Below are 21900 nucleotides of genomic sequence, written 5' to 3'. Positions count from 1 at the left end.
TGCTTTCCAAATTAGATTCATAATCTTGAGTAGTATGTCTTGACCACTTTTGCCCATGAATTTAAGCATCTCAGGTGCTATCTGGTCATGTCCTGCCGCTTTGCCTAGTTTCATTTTCTTTAGTGCTCTTTTTAGCTCCTCCATAGTTATTTCTTCTTCAGTTTCTCCCTCCCCTTGGTGTTGCTGTTTTTCTTCCTCAGTCTGGTCTTTCTCCTTTTCTCCAATTTCCATATTTCCTCCAAGCAGTTCTTGGAAATATTCTTTCCACCGTTCCATAATGTCATTTTCACTTCGGAGGAGGTTACCACTTTTGTCTTTTATGAACTTAAGAGGACATTGCTTCTCTGTTCGTATCGATTTTAATACTTTGTAGAACAGCTTTTGGTTATTTTGTAGGTTTCCTTCCATTGCTTCTCCAAATTTTTCCCATGACTGTTGTTTTGCATCTTTCACTATATTCTTCACTACTAATCTTTGATGTTTATAAGCTTCATAGTCACTTAAATGTTTTGTGAGTAGGTATTTTTTCCACCGTTGCTTCTTTTCCTTTACCATTTCTTTTATCTCTTCCGTCCACCATGCTGTTCTTCTCTGTTGTTGCTTTCCGCTGGACTTTCCGCAGATTTCGGCCGCTGCTCCTAAGATTGCCTCTTTATATAAACTCCATATTTCTTCCAGTTTATCTTCTCTCATAGTGGGCCATTCCAATGTTTCCACCCTTTGTTTCACAGCCTCTTGATAGTCTTTTTGTCTTGCCTCTTCTCTCAATTTATATACCTTTATTCTTTCTTTGGGTTTCCTTTTGTTATCACCAGCGTCATTGGTCTTGATATAAACATGTAACTGCATAATTACTAAATAGTGGTCACTTCCAATCTCGTAACCTCTATATGCTCTTGCATCTAAGATAAATCTCCACTGTTTCCTCTGTGTCAATATGTAGTCAATAATAGATTTTTCCTTTCGGCTGGGGACTTCTCTTGTATATCTATGTGTTTCTTTATGTGGGAACATTCTGTTCGTAATTACAAAATCATTTCCTGCACACATATCTAGTAATCTTCTCCCATTATTATTCTGGTGCGTCTCGCCGTATTTCCCTAACAACCCTTCCATTCCTTCTATGTTATTTCCAACTCTGCCATTAAAGTCACCTAATACAAAGACAGCTCCCATGGTGTCATCCACTGTCCTCTGCAGCTCTTCGTAAAATCTATCTTTCTCTTCTGCTATATCATCTTCATTTGGTGCATATATAGCAATAAAAGTAGTGTCTTCATTTATGCTACTGTTAAAGGTTAAAGTTACCAAGATTATTCTTTCATTGATGAATTTCCAGCATTTAACATAATGTCTGTAGGCCTCGGAGATTACTATAGCCACTCCTCCTTTTGCTCTCTGTTCTTTGCCTACGCCTGAATGAAACATTAGGAACCTTTCACCACTATTTGGTTCTATTATTTGTTCATATCCATTTCCTTTTTTCTTGGTCTCTGTCACTGCCAATATATTCAATTTTGCTCTCACCATTTCCGTCATTAATTCAAACTCCTTTCCAGCAAGTCCACGTACATTCCAGGTTGCCACTCTCATTATCCTTTTCCCTCTCTTGGTCGTCAACAGTTTAATCAGTCCGGTTTCTCCTCTGTAGTTTCTTTTAATAATTTCATCTCGGACACTCGGGTTATCAGCCCTAGTTCCAAAGCCTTGTGGGAGTGGCTGCCTCCCTTATAGCCCTCGGCCTGCTAGATTTTCTTTTAGGGTTTCTTCCCTTAGCCTTTGAGGTTTCTCCCTCTCACTGCAAGGCAGCAGTTTGCCTCGGTCCGGGACTGCTTATTCGGGTTTCCCCTTATTCGCAGCTAACCCCCATATCTGGGGGCCATTCGCTATCCGCCACCTGCGACCCGCCCAGTAGCTGAGGCTCGCCCTGGGGAGCATGTATCTACATTCCTTAATCAGTTGGGATGTAATAATTTTAAATGTATTTATGTGTGTGATGTAGCCAGAGAAAAATAATGAATTTTTTTGTGTTACCTGCACCGTATTAGGGTTGATGCATAAATTCGTAGCATTTTTTCACTTGTAACATTCTGCTTGGTACATTAATTTTGGAAGGTAAGAGAGGCCAGGATATAAGTTTTTTCTAACATGCAGAACGTACAATAGTTTTTATGGTTGAAGCCAGTGGCATACGCAAGGGGATGGTTACTGGGTTTAAACCCCCCCCCCCCCTTGAGCTTTTGAATTATTATGGAAAAAGCTGTAGAAAAAAATGGCTAATTTATCACAGTCAAAGATCTGCGACAGTAATAATAATAATAATAATTTGAATTATTCCCATGCAGCATGGAGAAAAGAACAACATTCCAAACACATGCATCTTTAATAGTGAATGCCTAGAAAATAAACACTAATTCTTGAAAATTTAATATGAGGGCAACTATGATTTAAAAGGAAAAGTTGTTTTGTATATCAGCTGCAACAATGTTCAACGAACATGTATTTTCTTATGTGAACAATGAGCATTATCTAAATAAAGTTCTTGGTTCGTTGTAAGCTTCTGATGAAGACAAATGCTAGGCCAACAAGAATACACAGTCACCAGTCTGCCTTCCCATTGTTTACCCGGTATGTTTGAATTTATGAATTTGAACTACAATAGGCTTAACTATTGTGAAATGTTTTGTTAGTAGGAGCAGCGAGACAATCCAGATGTGAATTATCGTGCCTGTGCATAGTAGATTTTGAGAGCGGTATTGGCGCATTTCTCATAAATCTTTACAGTGTAGTTTGGGATCCGTCAGTATGTCTAAACATTCTAAGCGGCCGCAAAGTTCAATTTTGCGATTTTTTGCAAAAAGTCTCACAGTGACTCTCATGAGAATTGTGAAAATTCCTTGCTTCGTCGCAGTGTGCTGACGTTATTGCGAACGTTCTTCCAGGTACTGATTTCGCATCCCCTTGTGAACTCTCGTGAGCAGAGTCTACATCCACATCATTAAATAATGTTGAAGGTGAATCACCTAGAAGTGATAAATGTGTTGGAATCTCTTTAAACTTACTTTTGAACGCAAGAATAAGACTCAGTGGAATTTAGCAACATGTATTCTACATCGCGCCTCCTCATCATCCTTGGTGCGAATAGCAGATAGAATAGTGCAATATGGTTTCAACACATGGGTAAAAGCATATAAGTGATAAATCAAGAAGGACGGTGTGGTCCGGTCACTATGATACCTGCTCACCACACGAAAGGTGCCCGATTCGATTCTCCCAATAGCACTGTTTTTTTTAGGACAGAATGCCAAATAATGCAAGCCTGTAAAAAAAATTATTGCATATTTGATGACACATGTATTTATTTTTAATAGAAATTGCAAATAGTCTTGAAACTGCTCAATACAAGACTACTTCAATAAAGTTGAAACCATAAAATGAAACATGAATAAAGTAAATGTAATAATAAAAATTGTAAATAGTGTATTTTTTAAATCTAATGTTTGCATAGAATTGATGTAACTATATTATTTTCTTGTGCATCATGGGTTTACTGATGAAGCTATGCTATTAAATCTTGCCTCTAAATCCATGAACAGACGCAAATGTTAATGTTGTAATTGTTAGTAGCCTCGTGGGAAGCTATCATTTCATAAAGTGATGTCTCTTGCATTTTTCCATTTATATTTCTTCAGTTTCTATTAAAATAATAAATGATTTATGTTGTTTTATACCTTGAAAAATTATGTAGTTTTAGGCATTGTATACATGCAGTGAGTGAATAATATATCGATTTTGTATCACCGCACTCATCATTCCCTATCCACATACAAACGTTTCTTAAAAATTGAAAGAATATCATCACCTCCCCCCCCACTCCCCCCTCGGCAGACAACCACATCCCTTGCTTACAAAATTACTCGTGTCTCCACTGCACGGAGGTTTCGATTATGGATCCACGTGATTGAACCAAGGTGTGACGTCATATAGTCATGTATCGTATCGTGGATGCTTCACGTTGAGGCAGAGACCACTCTTCCACGACCCTTTGGGTAACGTCCTATTGCAGAGCAATCAAGGAACTAACTTCCTGAGTGTGAATTCCATCCCAGGTAAAACAGGCTTTTCTGTGCATGATCCCTACTTCCCTACACTTCCCTTAAATACCTAAACTTGCATTTATTGTCAAATAACATATAAAGTCGTATAATATTTTTTTACAGAAGCCTAAGCAGGCAAATGAAATGCTTTGTGAATGTGACATTGTGGTCAAGTGGGTATGATAACTTCCCAACATACCAATGGTCCTGGGTTGGCCTCTCGTCAAAGGCAGATTTTCTTTACAGTGCAGTGCCAACTAGTGTATACCTAGGATGGAATTAATTAAACATATCAACACTACTGTTATTTTTTAATAAAAATGTAATGGGTTTGAGAGTAACTACTCGATATTAAACTTCTTGCAAAATGTGGAAAGGCATGTGAATGAGACATACAGTTCTTGCTTTGCATATCATGCAAGATCAAGAAACAGTGGAACATTAATGTGGAAATTCTTAGCAGTCACGTCAAAAATTCGAGCTTTTATTGAAAAAAATTATTGGTTTAGTTAGTTATGAATAGAATTTCAATTTTTAAAACTAAAAGTAGCTAAGAATATATTAGGTTATATGAGTCGACATATTTAGTCCAGATCTTAACATTATAATTGTGTTGTAAAATCTGTAGCTGTATATAAGAATCCGACTGAGGGACGGCATGGATTCGAGTCCGCCTGGGTTCTCGGCCTGTGTATAGGGCCGGTAGCAACCCACCATCATGAGGAAATTGGGGAGCTATGAGTGAGTAGCGTAACCCAGTTTCGGAAATCTCCTATAACGGCTGAGGGTTCAAGGTGCTGACCCCATGTCACCCCATTACCGGTTGAAGTTTTCCACAACTCTATGTAGGATTGTGGCTGGCAGAGGGGAAATAGGCCAAGCCCCTTCGAGGGCTGTCGCGCCATGGGTTACTTATTATTTATTTATTTAAGAAGGAAACATCTAAGGTGCTTTTCCAAATTAGCAGGTGAAATCATGGATTAAAAATGCATGTGCTGTAGTCACAGATTTAAAAAAAAATCACTCTCTAAATGCGGATTCGAACACACACATGTTGGTGCCTCATTGGCAACTAAGAAAAAAAAATCTAGCCGCACTCGAACAAGCATCCTTCAGAGCGTGAAGCCATAACACTAACCTCTCACGTATACCTTCTATTGGTAGATATTTATTTATTTATCATGTAAGTTTTAGAATTGTTTCACTACTGGCAACGCAAATTTCTTTTCGCTTATTTTCTTTCAGATGCAGTTGTTTTTTCAGACCGATACATTTTCTTACCTTTTGCCACCCATGGGGATCCTTGTAGAATACATTATTGGGATGCAACTCACAGAAAATAGAAAATCTTAGTTTAAAAAATACTTGAGGTGGGAATTATGTGTTCAATCACACATTTGACCTCAAAAATTTTCATCTTTGAAGTTTTGCTTGCAACGCCACCATCAACCGAGCATTTATTTTCTGGACATATACTACATAAATCTTTAGAGGGGCCTCCCCGATGATGTAGTGGTAACACTGCCACCTTGTAATCAATAGATCCTGGGTTTGATACTCAGTGGAGGTACATAGTGGTTTGGGTCTCACTTTAGAATGTAGGTCGTCCCGATTAGCTTATCTTCCTTAGTACTGTCATTGAAAGCCGTATGTTCCCAATCTAATCTCGGCGGAAATAATTAATTGATTGATTTGCTTTATTTTACTTAGCTTTTTGTGCCACTTTTGGCTAATTTGCAAAGATGGGGATGAGTGATGATGTGATGAAATTGATTAATGGACACTCACAAATATTTATACCCAGGCTGGGATTTGAACCCTGGTATTGTAGCATCATGTGCTAACCAGTCTGCCACGGGCTCAGCTTTCGATGGAAATAAATAACCCTCATTGGCTGATACCGGCAGTCACACAAAAGCCAGAAGTGAAGAGGATGAGTATAAATTGCTGATTCCCCTTCCCGCTTGAACGTAGATAAAATCACTGCCTGCTGGATCCCGTTCCCTCGTTGCTGCGAGCAAACTGGATCCAGCAGGTGATGGATAAAACAAAGCTTATTTCACAGTGATCTTCATCCCTCTTTTCCAAGAACTCTGCAACTACCTGACCCGGCATTAGTGCGGTGGTGGGTTAAAAACATCCACCTATCTTACTATCACAATCTTCAAGCTAGAATTGGCAATAAATGGTTTATTTCCCACAGCATTAACTAAGCAGTTACATGCCTTCATGGTCACATTTAGGTTCAGCTTTCACTTGCCCATGCCTTTGATCTTGCCATTTGCCTCTCAGAAAGGTGGGATTTTATTCAGTGTTTCTTGGAAAATCTATGGAACTTCCTGTCCTGGTCTCCCAATCTGTCAAAGGGAAGGGTGAAAGAACTTTTAAAAAGGACAAATGTTGAGACTAGCTGTTTGCTTTTCCTGCTTTTCTAGCCACTGAAAATCTTTGGTATCGGATGGTATCAATAAAAGAAAATCAACCGATACTCACCGATGCTGATACCACCAGTATCAGCCAATATCGATACATCAGTATCAGCTCAGTCCTAATAATTACCCAACCAAGCTCCTGGAAAGCAGCATTTGTCATGTTAGCAGAGTGTGGGTGTGCATTATCGTGTTGCAGCACTTTATGCTGTCTTCCTGGCCTACTCGCTGATTTGGTTGTTTTCATTTAAAGTGTGCGATATCCTGAACCTTACCCATGGAATGCAAATGTCGTCAGTTCATCACATTTGCTAATTCTTGAGTCGACTGGTGTGGATCCTCGTGGATTAAAGCGTTTAAATTGTCTTCATTAAAGCCCAGTGGTATTCCTGAACGTGGAGAAATGCTTAAGTCAAAAATGCCCTCCTTGTAATAACAAAACCATTTTCTTGCCCTGCTTTCCCTGTTGGCATTCTCCCCATGCCTTTACCCTTATGTTAAACTCAGACAGAAGAATATGTCGGAAATGTTTTTTTTTTTTCCTCCCTGGACACTTATTGTTCTTTATACCATAAACAACACCGTCTTTCTTCAAATCTGTAAAATTCAATGCGTATTCACAAGCACAACAATGCCACTCCAATTGATGAACATTCAATGATAAACAAACTCCTAACACCGCAGTGTTGCCATACCAAACACAAACTGTACAAACTTATGCATCAACCCAATATTGCAAGAAATCACAAACACTAATGGGTTCAAATTATAAGTATTTATTTTATTTATTTACACTACCGACAAAAAGTTTAAGACCACCACGGAAAACGGCCAAAAAACATTATGTAATGTTGTATGGAACCAACGGTTCCTGTCCAAGAAAATGGAAAGTGACAAAAACGTTGCTGAAGCTGGCAACATTGCAGCTGTGTGCATGAAACCGGTCACTACGGTAGCCAGCCTCATGCGCATCCTTATCAGTGGCTCAGGGTCAGTTGATGTTCATGCAGGCGACATTGCGAGCCCATTATTGTTTGTAAGGTGTGCAAGGTAAGTGGAGCTGTGTGAAATGGCTCGTCATCGTGGGGAACAGGCGATTTCGGTTGGAAAGCGTGCTGTGATATGTGCACTGAAAAATGAAGGTTATTCGGAACGCGAAATAGCAAGAAAACTGAATATTTCCAAGACTGGTGTTCATTGTGCATTGGACAGATACCATAAAACCAACAGTCATGCTGACCATGCACATAGTGAAAGAGCTCGTGTAACGTCTGCAGCTGATGATAAATATATTACAGTAACTAGCAAACGGAACAGGTGCCTAACAGCACCAGTCATCGCTGCTTCCCTGAATAACAGCAGCCTGTGTCTGTGTCAATGGTGAAGAATAGGTTGCGTGAAGAAGGGCTGCATGACAGAGTAGCTGCTAGAAAGACATTGTTACGACATGTGAACAAGACGAAACGATTGGCCTGGGCTAAAACACACCAAGGTTGGACTGTGGATAACTGGAAACGGCTACTCTGGACCGACGAATCCAAATATGAATTATTTGGCAGCAATAGGCGAACCTTTGTGTGTCGAAAGGTTGGCGAGAAAATGAAAGAAGAGTGTCTTGTTCCCACAGTGAAACATGGGGGTGGAAGTGTAATGGTGTGGGGATATTTTGCCGCAAACCAGATGGGGGACCTTCATAAAATTCAGGGAACATTGGTAAAAGAAGGGTATGATCAGATATTGGTGCACCATGCCATCCCCTCTGGTCGTCGTCTTGTTGGTAATGGGTTTATTTTTCAACAAGATAATAATCCCAAACATACATCCAAATTGTGCACGAGGTATTTGGAATGCAAGGCAACACAAGGGGCATTAGTTCTCATGATGTGGCCACCACAGTCTGCTGATCTTTCACCAATTGAACTGCTCTGGGACCAAATCGATAGGGACATCAGGAAGAAGTTACCCAGCAACACTCAACAGCTATGGGAATTCATCAATGATGCCTGGCGTAACATTCAACCATCCTATCTGGACAAACTATTGGAGCGCATGCCACGTGTTTGCACTGCTGTCATTAAGGCCCATGGCGGACATATTGATAAAAGCAAAATATGAGGTGACATTAGTATGTATAGTGGATGTACCTATGTTTGTACATTGCCAAGCAGATTCTTACATTTATTTCTTTTACATTAATTACGAAATACATTCATTTCTACTGATATTTGGCACTTTTTCTTGGTGGTCTTAAACTTTTTGTCGGTAGTGTATATAATTGCATATGTTATGTAAGGCATGTGATGAATTTATGAATATATTTGAATAGTGTACAGTTGACCAAATTTGTACTGGAGCATAGAAATTGTTAATGTATATGTTACTCTTTTTCATGAAATCTATTTGATACTATGTATAGGTGCTTACAGAGATACTAGTAAGTAAATTGTCCAGCATCATATTAATTTGCTTTGGTGTACCTAATGCAATGTTCAAGAATTCAAAGAAATGTGCTAGCAAAGCCTCAGTACAATTCCATTCTTTAAAAAAACATAGTATGTAAAAGTGAAGAGGAAAAGAATGACAATGGTGACAATTTGCCTACAAGTTTTTCTGCCAACTGTACTCAGATGTGACTTTACACCAAAGAAATTCTTCATGCAAGTGAAAAAAAAGTTTTGAATCAGTGTAATAAAAGTTGTACATCTGTTGTTTTTTTTTTGTTTTTTTCTTTTTGATCTAAGCTTCATGGTAATCATTATAAAATAGTTCAATGACAATTTCCATTGCTACTCATACACCTCTGAAAAAGTATAGTTATAACTTGCATATTTCTTTCTCACATGCTTCATAGGATTGGAGGAAAGTGAGTTTGAAAATATTTTACTAGGTCTGATCTGTTTAGATCTTAGTTTCATGTATACTGCTTCCTAAAAAATGCTAAAATAAATGTTTTTATATCCAAGTGTAAACAGTAAAACCTCAGGAACACAATTTTTAAAGACCCTATAGTTAGATACTTGAAATTCTGGAAAACATAAAATATCTTGGAAATGGGAAGGTGAAGTGTATTATGCAATAACATGCAAGAGACTGGAAACAAAATGAAGAGTGTGTGTATTTTATGGAATAGGAAAAAAATATAACTTGCCTAAAACTACCTCTTTACATGCTAGTTACTAGGCTGATTATATTGATTTGCTGTTAAAGGGAATTCATATGCATGTTTCTTTTATGTGTGTGTGTGTGTGTGTGTGTGTGTGCATGTGAATACATGGAAAAGAGAGAGAGCATCAGCATCTTGCACACTACTTGAAGTTAGCTTTATTATTGGGGTTGCCTGTTTTCAAAGTCTGATGGATTTTATTTCTTTTTTACTTTGTAATTTGTGTCATTAACTATTAACCCATGGTGCAACAATTTGTGAGGGCCAGTGCCTCACTCCCACCTGCGGAGGGGGGAGATCATCCAACCAGTTAGGGTGTGACATGTGGTCAGCACAACGAATCCCCAGTCATCATCGTAGGTTTCTGTGACCGGATTATACTACTCATTCGTAGCTTTCCAATTTCTTCACAATGGTGGGTGATCACCGGTCCCATACATAGGCTGAAATCTCAGGAGGAAAGTTGTTACACTTTTTCCTGGAGACACTGTAATTTGTTTTATGGTAGGAATAAATTACAAATCAGTTATGTAATCAGTTGCATGAATATTCTTTTTGTTAGAGAATTTGATTATGTATCCCATATTATGCTTCAACATTACTCTTTGTTTAATATTGCATCAGGTATGGAACATTCTTATCTGAGTCAAAAACCATCAATAAAAAGTATAATCATCGGCAAACAAAAGTGTGTGCCAACTTTTAATAATGTAAGAGAGCCTGTTTCCAAAGCATGCCATGTAGATATCAGTTATGTAAGCACCAGTGGTCCTTAATCCATAAATGTGTCCAAAATAAAAATAGCTGCATGATAATTATATTAACTGTTACCATTATCCAAAATGCCAGATATTTAATTCTGTACATAACTGTAGAACAAAATTGTTTACAATAGTTAATATTGCAATAATCACATAAATGTAATCTTTATTTTCTAAGATCACAAAATCATGATTCCTTACATAGAGTAAATAAAATACATATTAAATTCAATCTTTATGTGGATAGGTACGTATTAAAAGGTAAATTACGGTGGCTCAGTCGGTAACGCGTCTCACTACCATGCTAAAGGTCCCGGGTTTGATCCCCGGCCGGTTCAAATCCGGGAACTTTTCTAACGGTGGAAGCGGCCCCGGCGCCCACCCAGCGTCGAATAACATGGGTACCTGGGGGAAACCCTGGGGGGTAAAGGCGGTCAGGGGCGTGATGCTGATCACATCACCCCCACTCACGACCGGATCAAGAAAGTGTGGGGCGTTACCCCCACACCCCTATACGCCTTCATGGCGTGGTGCTATGCACGGGGGAACACTTTACCTTTTTTTACATTAAAAACATTAATTAAAAACTGAAATCCCTTCATAGCTAACAAACTATTTTTTTTTTAGATTTTGAACTGTGAGATAGTGTTTGTTTTGTGCTATGGTATTTTATTGTGTGGTTATTATTAATATTTTTCTTTCTGTATTGTGCTGAATGCTCTTTGAACACATGTCACTTTCACCATGCATTTCCTAATTTTGCACTGACCCTGTTTTTGTGCTTGTAGGTTGAAATGTTTCTTTTGGGCTACACGCTTGGAGTAACACTTCAGGTGATTCGCCCTGGTTCATATGGCAGTGATGACTACGTTTGCTATTATCCAGACTGGAATGTTGGTACTTGGCCTCAGATAATAATGATAGCAGAAGATGATCGCCATTACAACATTCTAACCAAATAACTTACAGGATGCAAAAATCTCAGGTAAGCTAGCAAGAGTGTAAAATGTGCCTCCTAACTTTGTAAAGTCCAAACACTTTTTTTTACAGTTGGTTTCTTGGTTGATGTATGTCAGCTCATATACTCAAAACTTCCACATGTACAAGTTAAATGAATTTCTCTCTGGATTAGTTGTCAGGAATAATACTTCTCCAACTCAATGTGTCTGCATTTGCGTGCCCACATCAGTCCTTGTGAGCATGACAGATTGGGTAGATAAATGTACACATCTGCACCTTCCGTAAACATTCCATTATCATTCATATTCAAGCCTTTGTATTGGGGGAACCACAAGCTTGAAATATCTACATATTTGCAAACTGAAACTGAAAAGTACACAATACTAGAAGTAGAAAAATCTCAATAATGTGAGATAATTGCAAATGTATGGTTACGATCCACCACTGACTTGATTGTTTGTACGCATCATACACTTGGTCTCCTTGTGCACTCAGAGGTTTTTTTGTTTAAAACTGAACACTGCCACACATGTAACATACTGTAAGGTACAATAGTCCTTTGTTAATAAGGCAACAGTAATGTCTAGCAAAGTAAACCTTTAATTTTTTAATTTTTACTAAGTAGGACGATGGCACCTCACATGTGCAAAGCATATGATGTGTACAAGCAATGAAATCAGTGGCAAATCATAGCCATACATTGCCCATGTTTACTGATACTTTTCTTGCTTCTTCTCTTGTGTACTTTTCACCATTTCAGTTTGTGCTACCAGTTCTGGTACACCCTGTATAAGTTCTGCTTTTTTTTTTTTAGGTATAATATGTTTCTTCATGAAAATTTCTCCTTGGGAACAGTTTATGAACCTCTTCCTCGTGTAAAGTCACACACTTTCTTCGAGTAAAACCACCTCTGAAGAAGTAAATATCACCTCACCTCTTTGCCATTGCCCCAGTTCTTAGGCCCCAATGGAATTCTCAGTTTTCCTTCATTATTAAATAAGTGTTTTTGTATGGGCATGTTACCTGAACTGTTGCCATGTGCCAATATTGTACCGATCTACAAAGATGGATACACAAATTCTGCATAATCTTGTAGACAAATCTCTGTTTTGTAACATCTCTTTATTGTATGTGAGAAAGTATTCAAAACAGGTTGCTAAAGTTTACATTTCCTCATATACTTTCTACTCGGCATGGTTTTCTTCCAGGCAGCTCTTGCTTGACCAATCTATCAGTATCTTTCTCAAATTATTCAATATATTTCAAATCATTCCCAGTGTGACATTATCTACTTGGGCATTTCAAAAGCCTTCCATAAAAATTAACCATGATCTCGTTCTTCATAAATCGCAATCCAGATTTTAACATCCATGGTAAATTTCTCTCTTTGCTAAAATACTATGTGCCTGCATGAGAGCAGCATGTTATCCTTTCTGGCTACTCTTCCAGCTTTCTATCTGTCCCGTTTTTGTGTACCTCAGGGGAGTTCCTTCTTTACATGGACGATCTCTCTGACAGATTGTTTTCCTATAAATGTACTTCTGTTTGCCGATGACTGTAAACTCTTCAAAGAAATCTCGTCAGAATGTGATCCACTAATCCTGCAACAAAATTTTACAGAACTACTTGTGTGCGTCGTCAGTGGAAACTGGAATTGAATCCTCAGAAATGCTCCTTCCTTACCATTTCCTTAAAAAGAACAAAGTGCATTCTGTTTATATTCTCACACAATCCCATCAAAAGAGTGTTTTCCCAAAAAGATCTTGGTGTTATCATTGACAAAAATCTCAACTTTAATGAGCACATTACAAACATTACTAGAAGAGCAATCCCTCTTCTTGGTCTTCTGTACACGTTAACTGAAATCCAAAACCTATCCATTACAATATTTTTCAAATCCTTTATCCCCCTTATTCTTGAATACCGCTCTCCCATCCGGACCATGGCTTCTAAAAGTAATCTCTCCAGGATTGATTCTGTCTACAGCTTTTTCCTCATCATAGAATACCTTCTCTGAAATACTTCTATAAAATATATATCAGTTTTGAATACCTAACCACCACACACTTGTTGTGAACTAGCAGACATGAAATTTTTGTATAAATCATCAATGGTAAATTGAAACCAAATTTCTGATCAATCAATGTAAGCTACCCATATGACCAACCCACAACATAGAGCTCTTTCACGATACCACTACTAGGCTCTCTGTTCTACAATGGTCTCTTTTCTATAGGATTTCCCACATCTATAGTAACTTGCCTTTTAAAATTATTTTCTTTACCATATTGTATTGTTTTTGTTTAGCTCTTGTTTTCTTACTGTTATAGTTTCAGTATAAAGTGGTCATTCAGTACAGGATCTGAAACATTAAGTAAATAAATAATATGCTCACAAAGACACTTGCTGTGGAAAGGAATCCTGTAGAAGAGCTCTATTTAGTCCAGCTTAGACATAGTTTTAGTTAGTCCAGCTTAGACATAGTTTTAGTTGTTTATGTGTAGAAGTATAATAACATAACATTACATGATAGTTTTCTTGTATTTTCAATATACGTGGTCTGTCCTGAAAGTATTGAGCCACATAATACAAAAGATTACAATTGCAATTCCAAAAAATCTATATATTTAGTAAAAAAGTACAAGATACATTGTACATACCCTCACTCTCCTTCAAAGTAAATAGCTTGAGATATCACACACTTCACCCAGCATCGTTTCCACTGTTCAAACCATTCTGCAAAGTTCATGTTGGAATTGCGAATAATTGCCTCATCAGATTGCCCTGAATCTTGTCAGTAATCTCTTCCCTTTCAAAGGTAATTAAGTTGATGGAACAGCCAGAAATCACAGGGCAACAAATCTGGGCTGTAGGATGGCTTGAGTCACCTGCCACGATACAATATTTTGCCAAAAAATGCTGCACAAGTTGTGATGAATGGGCAGGCATGTTGCCGTGATGAAGCTACCAACCATGTTGCCCAGAGCTATGGCCATTTTCGTCATATTGTATTTTGCCCAGCAAAGAACATTGAGGTAGTACTCGTTAATAATGGTTTGGCCTGGAGGAGCATACTCACGGTGGACAACACCTTCTGAATCAAAGGGCACGGTTAACATGGTCTTGATCTTGCTGCAACTTTTCCACACCTTCTTCGGATGTGGTGAACCAGGAGACTTCCATTGGGATGACTGAGCCTTCGTTTCCAGATCGTAGCCGTAGATCCACGTTTCATCTGCAGTTATGACCTTTTTGTGGAAATCTGGTTCATTGGTAGCAGTCTGAAGCAAGTCATTAGCAACGGCAGCACGATGTTCCTTCTGCTCTGGTAACAGTAGCCATGGAATGAATTTTGCCACAACAAGATCTTCTGTCAAAATTTCAGACACTTTAATTTTTGGAATCCCGAGCTCATCTTCTAGTTCTCGGAATGTCAGTCACCAATCCTTGTTGATTTTAGTTTGTACACGTTTAACATTTTCTGTTGTTCTGTTCATCCCTGGTCTTCCCGAATGTGGAGCACTTTCAGCAGATTCCCAACCATATCTGAATCGTTTGTACCATGCCTTTCTTCGTGCTGCACCCGCTGCATCATTCGAAAGCCCTCTGAATCATCCAAATAGTTTCTGCGCATGAATGTTCCAGCTTTGCACAAATTTGATCCAGTTTCACTGCTTACTGGTTCAGTCATTGCAAATGCGATGATCAAACACTACATGTGCTCACTCGCCGGCATCTAACTCCTAACTCCCAACTAATGCAGCCAGTGATGTTGTCCTCATTTATTCATGCACGTTAGAGTCCACTCTCATCAACTGCCAGGTTACATCGTGGCCTTGCAAAGTGTCCTCATTATATTAACATTGGCTCAATACTTTCGGGACAGACCACATATGTATATTTTCTAACACATTTTCAGTATTCGTTTTCTTCATATTGAATTATTTTCAATTTTAGGTAACCAATGAATTTTACCTTCTGGCATTTGTAAAGTTCTCCAGAATGCAGCAACTATTAGTCTTGAGACTGCATTGAAACAGTGGAATGCCAAAGCAAAGAAACTGCATTAGATGTATTGGAAAAGTAGGCAATGCAAGTGTGAAGACATCTAAAAGAAACTTGGCAATAATCATACTTTATTGAGCAAAGGAAGCTATTTCACATCCTGCTATGAATGAAGGTACTTTTAGCTTTCAGTTATCAACACCCCAATAGAGAATCAGGATAGTTTTGGTATTACAAGTTAGTAAAAGTTTAAATGTGTTGTTTAGGCACCCGTTATTGTACAGAATGAGAGATTTTCCATTTTGTCTTGTGCTTGTCAGAACAGCTTAATCTTAGTCATCATGTACCAAAAGTGTAATCCTACTGAAATTCTGTAATTGTGAAATGTTGATAAATCTTCACGTTGAATTCAGCAAAACTTTTATTTTCAATTTTTGTTACTACTAATTACAAGTCAATTAGTGATATTCATAATTTTAAACAATGGCGTATATTTCAATATGAACTTTTATTAAGATATACATTGTTTCCAAGTAACGAAGTTTTAAAACTATTGTAATTTTTTTAAGAAAAATCTTTTAGCCCTTGATGGAAGATTAGTGGAGATAATTATACATATTTGCACGAAAATATGAATAATATTAAGTTCCATGTCATGTGAATTACACATGACAAGACAAATAATATTTATGTATCCAGGAATAGGGAGATTATTCAGAATTACCATACATCTCTCTATACCAGGGAGTTAAACTTCAATAATTTGTACACATATGTTAACTTTATTAAAGATCCAAAATCACCATTGATTTTATTGATACTATTAAAGTGATTCTTATTCTTGCTGCAACATTTCATCCCAGTTCCCCAAACTTTTTGAAGTGTACATCACTAAGATAAACACAAACACTTACACACACACACAGTAAGTGAAAGCTGGTTAATACTGTATTAGGGACAATAGCATGTTCCTTTTAAGAAAATAAGAATAGAATTACTGCCTAATTACCAGAAAAATAATACATTTCTGAAAGCGATATGAAAGGGCAAAAAAAATAATTTTTAGAACAAAGAACGCAAGACCGAATATAGTTAAAACTAGGTTTTGGGTTTGACAAAGTTCAGTTTACATAAAACAGACTTCAGAACACAAACTATTGTTGTGATAAAATCAGAACAAGGAGTAGAGGAAGAATGTTGGAACTGAAATTTAAGAATTTAAAAAGTGATAAAGTGATTTTAAAAATGATAAAAGGTTGGTGTATGTAGGATTCAAACATGACTGTGATATTTTTGTAAGAATCTTTCTAAACTGTTCATAAGGGAATTGCATTGTAAGCTCCAGCATTCTGTTTCAAAGAAGTTGTAAAATTGCTAATAGTGAAAAATCTGTTGATTATTCATGAACATTTCTTTGACAAAACTGAAATATAAATCTTTGTACACTTTAATTGTGACATCCACCGAAGATGAAGATTAGGTTGTTATAATTAAAATTAATATAAAAAAATCATTGAACAATGAAAGTAAGGCATGTTTTTCTGGAATGTTTTTTTTTAAAAAAAACTTTAAATACACTATATAAAATAACATTTAAAGCAAGATATATTAAAGAAATACTGCTGATCAGCCGCAATGAAGAGTGACAAGGTATAGAAAGAGTGTGCCCAGTTTCCTTGCACTTTTTGAGAGGTGAAGGAAGTATTGTCTTCTCTTGGAGTCCAGTGCCCTGCAGAAGTTTGTGTAGCCAATTTGTGTCCTTTTAGTCTTTCTTTGAATTTATTGGACACTGTGGTGTGGCAAGTGTGAGAAAGAAGGCATCTTGCCATACACAGTAATTTATCCAGAAAAACTATATTTGGTAACAGTTTCACAAGTAGTCTGTATGCAGAAACCGGTTTTTACAGAGGCAACAATTGGGCATACATCACACTGAATTCCACCCACATCAAAACAGTGGATTAGCTGGCCACTACATCACTTAACTTCCAATGGGGATTTTCTCATAAATGGTCACCAATATAAGTTGTATATATTTGTATATAAAAAAAAAAAAAAGACTTACCCAATTATTATATATGTAGTGCATATGCCAACCGCCATGGTGGAGTTGTTAGCACACACAGACATCCCAGGTTTGAATCTCAGCCTAGGCATGGGTGTTCTTTGTCAGTGTTCCTTCATTAATTTCACCATGTCATCCCCATCGTCAGGATTGGCCAAAAGTGGCAGAACAGTGTCTAAATGACAAAAATCAAATCAAATCATATGTACAGCTGGCAGCCGACGAGAAGAGCGCTGGCAGAAGAGGTGTGATGTACTGCCAGGCGACTCCACTGTTTCGCGTGGGGGAGGTGCTCTTCCACCAGAACTCTTGTCGTCAGCTTGACAATGACCCGCCAAGAAGAAAACAAGACTTCCTTCTCCCCGACCACCCCCAACCACCCCCAAATTCTGCAAATGGACCTGACCCTCCCTTTCCCTCTGTGCCCCGTCTCCCTTCATTCAGCGATCTTCTCGTCGGCTGCCGGCTGTACTATACAGAAGGTTGTTCGCTTTATATCCGACCATTGTTGAAGGGTACTCGCCTTAAGAGATACCGGGCCACCACCACCGATCATGTTCTATTGGACCCCCAGCATTGTGGACTATCGCCCGGCATCGCAGTTTCCATTGCAGCAAGCTCTGGCGCAGGACAGGCATGGGAATTCTGTCCCACTCCTCCCTGCAAGCTTTCCATAGACCATCCAGGGTGCGCGGGTGGCGATGTTGAAGACGTAGTTTCAACGATCCAAATGCGCAAAAATCCATTGGACTGGCATCTGGGCTTTTCACAGGAATGTCTTCAAACGGAACGACACCAATTTCTAATTCCTCTGCCATTTCCTGATAAAAACGTAGTGATGTTCTGGCTGTATGACACTAAGCCTTGTCCATATGGATCATCACCTGGTTCGCGTCCATTCCATGCAATTTGGGGATGCCATAGATAGGTGTCAGAGTGGAGTCTTGGAAGTATCTGGCATTCACCTTCACGTTTTTGTCCACCTTGCGTATGATCAACTTACCCTCATATCCGAATCCCGCCACAACCATAAAGCCACGAGGGAAACTTTCCCTGCACCCCTTAGCACTACGGCTGACACTTTGCTTGCAGCCCTTCTCCTGGTGGTTTTCGTGGGTGAATGTTTCGCAAGGAGAGCCTGTTGTGTGTAATGGGCCACAATAGCTTTCGTAGCAGTCACCCTGGGTGTTAACCCATTCTCCCGACAATGTTTCACAATGCGTACATATGAAAACTTAGCATGGAAAAGGGCCATTACGTAACCCTCCCAATACCGGCTGATTTTTGGTGCCATTTGATAACATTCACTACCAACACTCACGCACCTACAAGGTCAGACACAACACTGCTCCTGCCAGTAGACCCATAGTTCCAGCATGATATGCCAGGTGGCAGCACCAAATCGACAATGGTCGGATATAAAGCGAACAACCTCTGTATACATAGAAACCTTTAATTGTGCCTGTCTTATTGGTCTTGTACATTGAGGAGTACATGAAACTAAAATGAATATATTTTAATTGAAATTTAGCACAAAATTTACACAAAATGAAGAGTTAGGTGAATAGAGATGCAAATTAATGGATCCCTTAAATTGTATCAACTACCTAATTTTATATGAATCAGTTTTAAAGTATTATTGTGTTGGCTGCCTAGTCCTCTATCTATACCAGATAGTAAACAATATGGCAGCTACTCAAAAATAGGATAACTGGAGAATGCTAATGATGGTAACGATCATATGAACTGGGCTACTTGCCGTAGCAACAAACTTTCAGGTTTAATGATGCCAGAGAGGAAGTCATTAAGTATGATTCAAACCTGTTCTGTCAAGCACAAGACACTTTAAACTTTCTTTCTTTGAAATTTGTGACATAATTCCATTTCTGATTGCTCTTATGTTTGCAAACTCCGAAGGGGTTAAAAGACCCTAAAAGGGAGTTTCCAGAAGGTGTCCTAATAAACTATATTTTTAATTATAATTATTACTTGTACAGAGAGAAAAATATATGTATATATATTATTGGTTATGTGTACTATCAAATATCATATTTTTGGAGCCAGACTAATGGTAATTGTGCACTGTTACTGTATGTTCATAGGTAATTGAAATGCATGTAAGTTCATGTAGTCTGTTGCATTTAATGGGGTAATAAAATACAAAAGTTCCGCACAGTCATGCTATTAAATGTTAAAAGAGTATTTGGAAGAGATTTTCTTTGCACAAAGATGTGTGTTTATCAATTATTCTTTATTAGTTCTGATGAAAACTTGGTAATGGATGCAGCACAATAGATCTTTATGGAAACAAAACTCAAGATAATGCTTAACTAACGTAAAACACATTTTGTCATTGTCTACTGGACAATGCAGCTTCAAATATGAATTATTTATTGTAAGGCATTTAAAGGAGAATTTATTTTATACTAGTGTTTCAGATAGAGCAGCACATTTTTTACATCACTGCTGTGATTTGTTACTTTAAGTTCATGGCAAATGGTTTGTAAATAATTATTTTTATTCATTTTAGTAATTTTGAAATATTAGCACTTGTGATAACATGTTTCTTTATGGAATGTGTATTGGAATCAGCAGTTGTAGTAGGTAAAGATGTTTATAAACGTTTTGTGTGTTTTTTACAAGTGTACTTCTGCTCCAAGGGTTTAAACTCTGCTTATTCTTCACCACAGCTACCTCTCACCTCATCAGATACCTCTTGCATTCGACTATACCTAAAGCATTGAAAACAACACCCCTAGGTCCAGTTAAACAAAGAAATACCTTAAATATTGTAAGATAATGGCAGGTGACTATGGACAGATATCTTGATTTTTCTTCAAATCATAACACAATGCCTGAAAACTTCAAGATATGGTGAGATTTATTCTATTTACAGAAAAAAGTTATTTTTGGCATCTAACTAAAGGAGTTTCTATCTCATTGTATCCGGTCCTCTGTGCCTGATAGTAATGACTGGCCACAGACATAGTCACTCCTGGACTAGTGTAACCAAGAAAAATATCCCTTTAGTATCAAAAAGGGGGGCCAAAAGATGTGTTTGTGTGTAAATAGCTGACTGAAACAATATGAAAGAAAGCAAATGTGTGTATATTGAAGAAGAAATCCGTGTCATTGTTACAGATAATAGTATTTTCTATACCAGAAAAGGTTGCCGAAAAACTAGCCCAGCTTCTCTCCTGATAAAAGACACCCCCTTATCACCTCGCAGTAAAATTACATATGTAAACAGATAAATGGTACCAATTACCCAATACTTATGAATCTAATAACCAGCTGGTCTAATTAAAGTAATGAAGAAACATATATAGGGTACAGCAATGGATTTGGGCAATTTTAAATACTCCACACCCAAGAAAAAATAATATATAATACACAAAACATACATAATTAAGACAAAAAGAACTACGTTATTCATTGAAGGAAAATGCCAAAAGAAAATACAAATGTAGTCCTTACATAGTGATTTATTTTAAAATAACATTACTACAATGACCTCCATTTTGTTCTACACATTCTGTCAGTAAGATAGGAATTTGAGCCACCTCTTGCCTGATCTGATCTTTTAGTTCATTGAGGGTACATGGAGGTTGGTTGGAAGACTTGCTTTCAATTACTCCCAAAGAAAATAATCATGCGTACAGATCCGGTGATCTGGCAGGCCAAGGAATATCCCCGTTGTTCTTGTAATACGGTTTCACAGTGTTGTGCGTTGTGCCCCGTTCTATTACTCGATCATAACTAAATGGTAAAGAAAGGGCTGCAAGATTGCGGTAGTCATGCGTTACCTCTGGTGCAACAACTAGTTATATCCAGTGTTGCAAAATCTCCCAATTCATTGCTGCACCCTGTATAATATAATACATAAAAAGGATCAAGTTATTTACACACAGAGATACCAAGCGGCAGAAGTATTTTCTCTGTGATAATTATTTAGTTCCACATTTGCATGTTTGAAAGCCCTGCCCGTAACAAGATAAATTTCAGTATGCCAAGTTCAAAAAAATTAGGAGAGATTCCAAGCACATTCCTGTAATAATTACACAAAATTTGTCATTGTTATTGCAACATAGGAGTGTTTCATGACATTATTGCATTTATTCAATTTATTGTCTGCAGCCAAGTAGCTTCCTTCCTCACAAAGTAATGCTTTGTGTTACTAGGATAAGGAACACAGAATTTGATTTGATTTATGATTTGGGTTTCTGTGTGTGCTTTTTTTTATTTTTATCCCAACTTTCATTTTTTGAAAGATAACCTGGGATATTTAGCTTTTTTTTTTAAAGCAGGAAAGAAAAGTAGAGCAAATGAAGAAATATGTGAAAGCAGCATGTATCATGATAAGAGTAAAGTAACATGTTATTCTTTATAGTTATGATTGTAGAAATAAAGTAAGTTTCAT

General features: G+C 37.7%; 1 protein-coding gene across 6 annotated transcripts in view; it reads left to right on the top strand.

Annotated features, from left to right (window-relative positions):
- Positions 1–21900, top strand: part of LOC145984301 (uncharacterized) — a 137708-nt gene extending 115808 nt beyond the window's left edge. For all 6 annotated transcript variants that reach the window (XM_083117946.1, XM_083117944.1, XM_083117945.1 and 3 more), the window contains 2 exons: positions 11239–11435; positions 15368–21900. In XM_083117946.1, the coding sequence (XP_082974072.1) occupies positions 11239–11412 (174 nt within the window). In that variant the 3' untranslated portion in view covers positions 11413–11435; positions 15368–21900. The remainder of the gene's footprint in view (positions 1–11238; positions 11436–15367) is intronic.

The sequence above is a fragment of the Lepisma saccharinum genome, chromosome 2, assembly GCF_977018435.1.
Source record: "Lepisma saccharinum chromosome 2, izLepSacc3.1, whole genome shotgun sequence".
NCBI classification, from domain to species: Eukaryota; Metazoa; Arthropoda; class Insecta; order Zygentoma; family Lepismatidae; genus Lepisma; species Lepisma saccharinum.
Note: the sequence above shows the minus strand (reverse complement) of the source record. Positions and strands in the feature narration are given on the sequence as shown.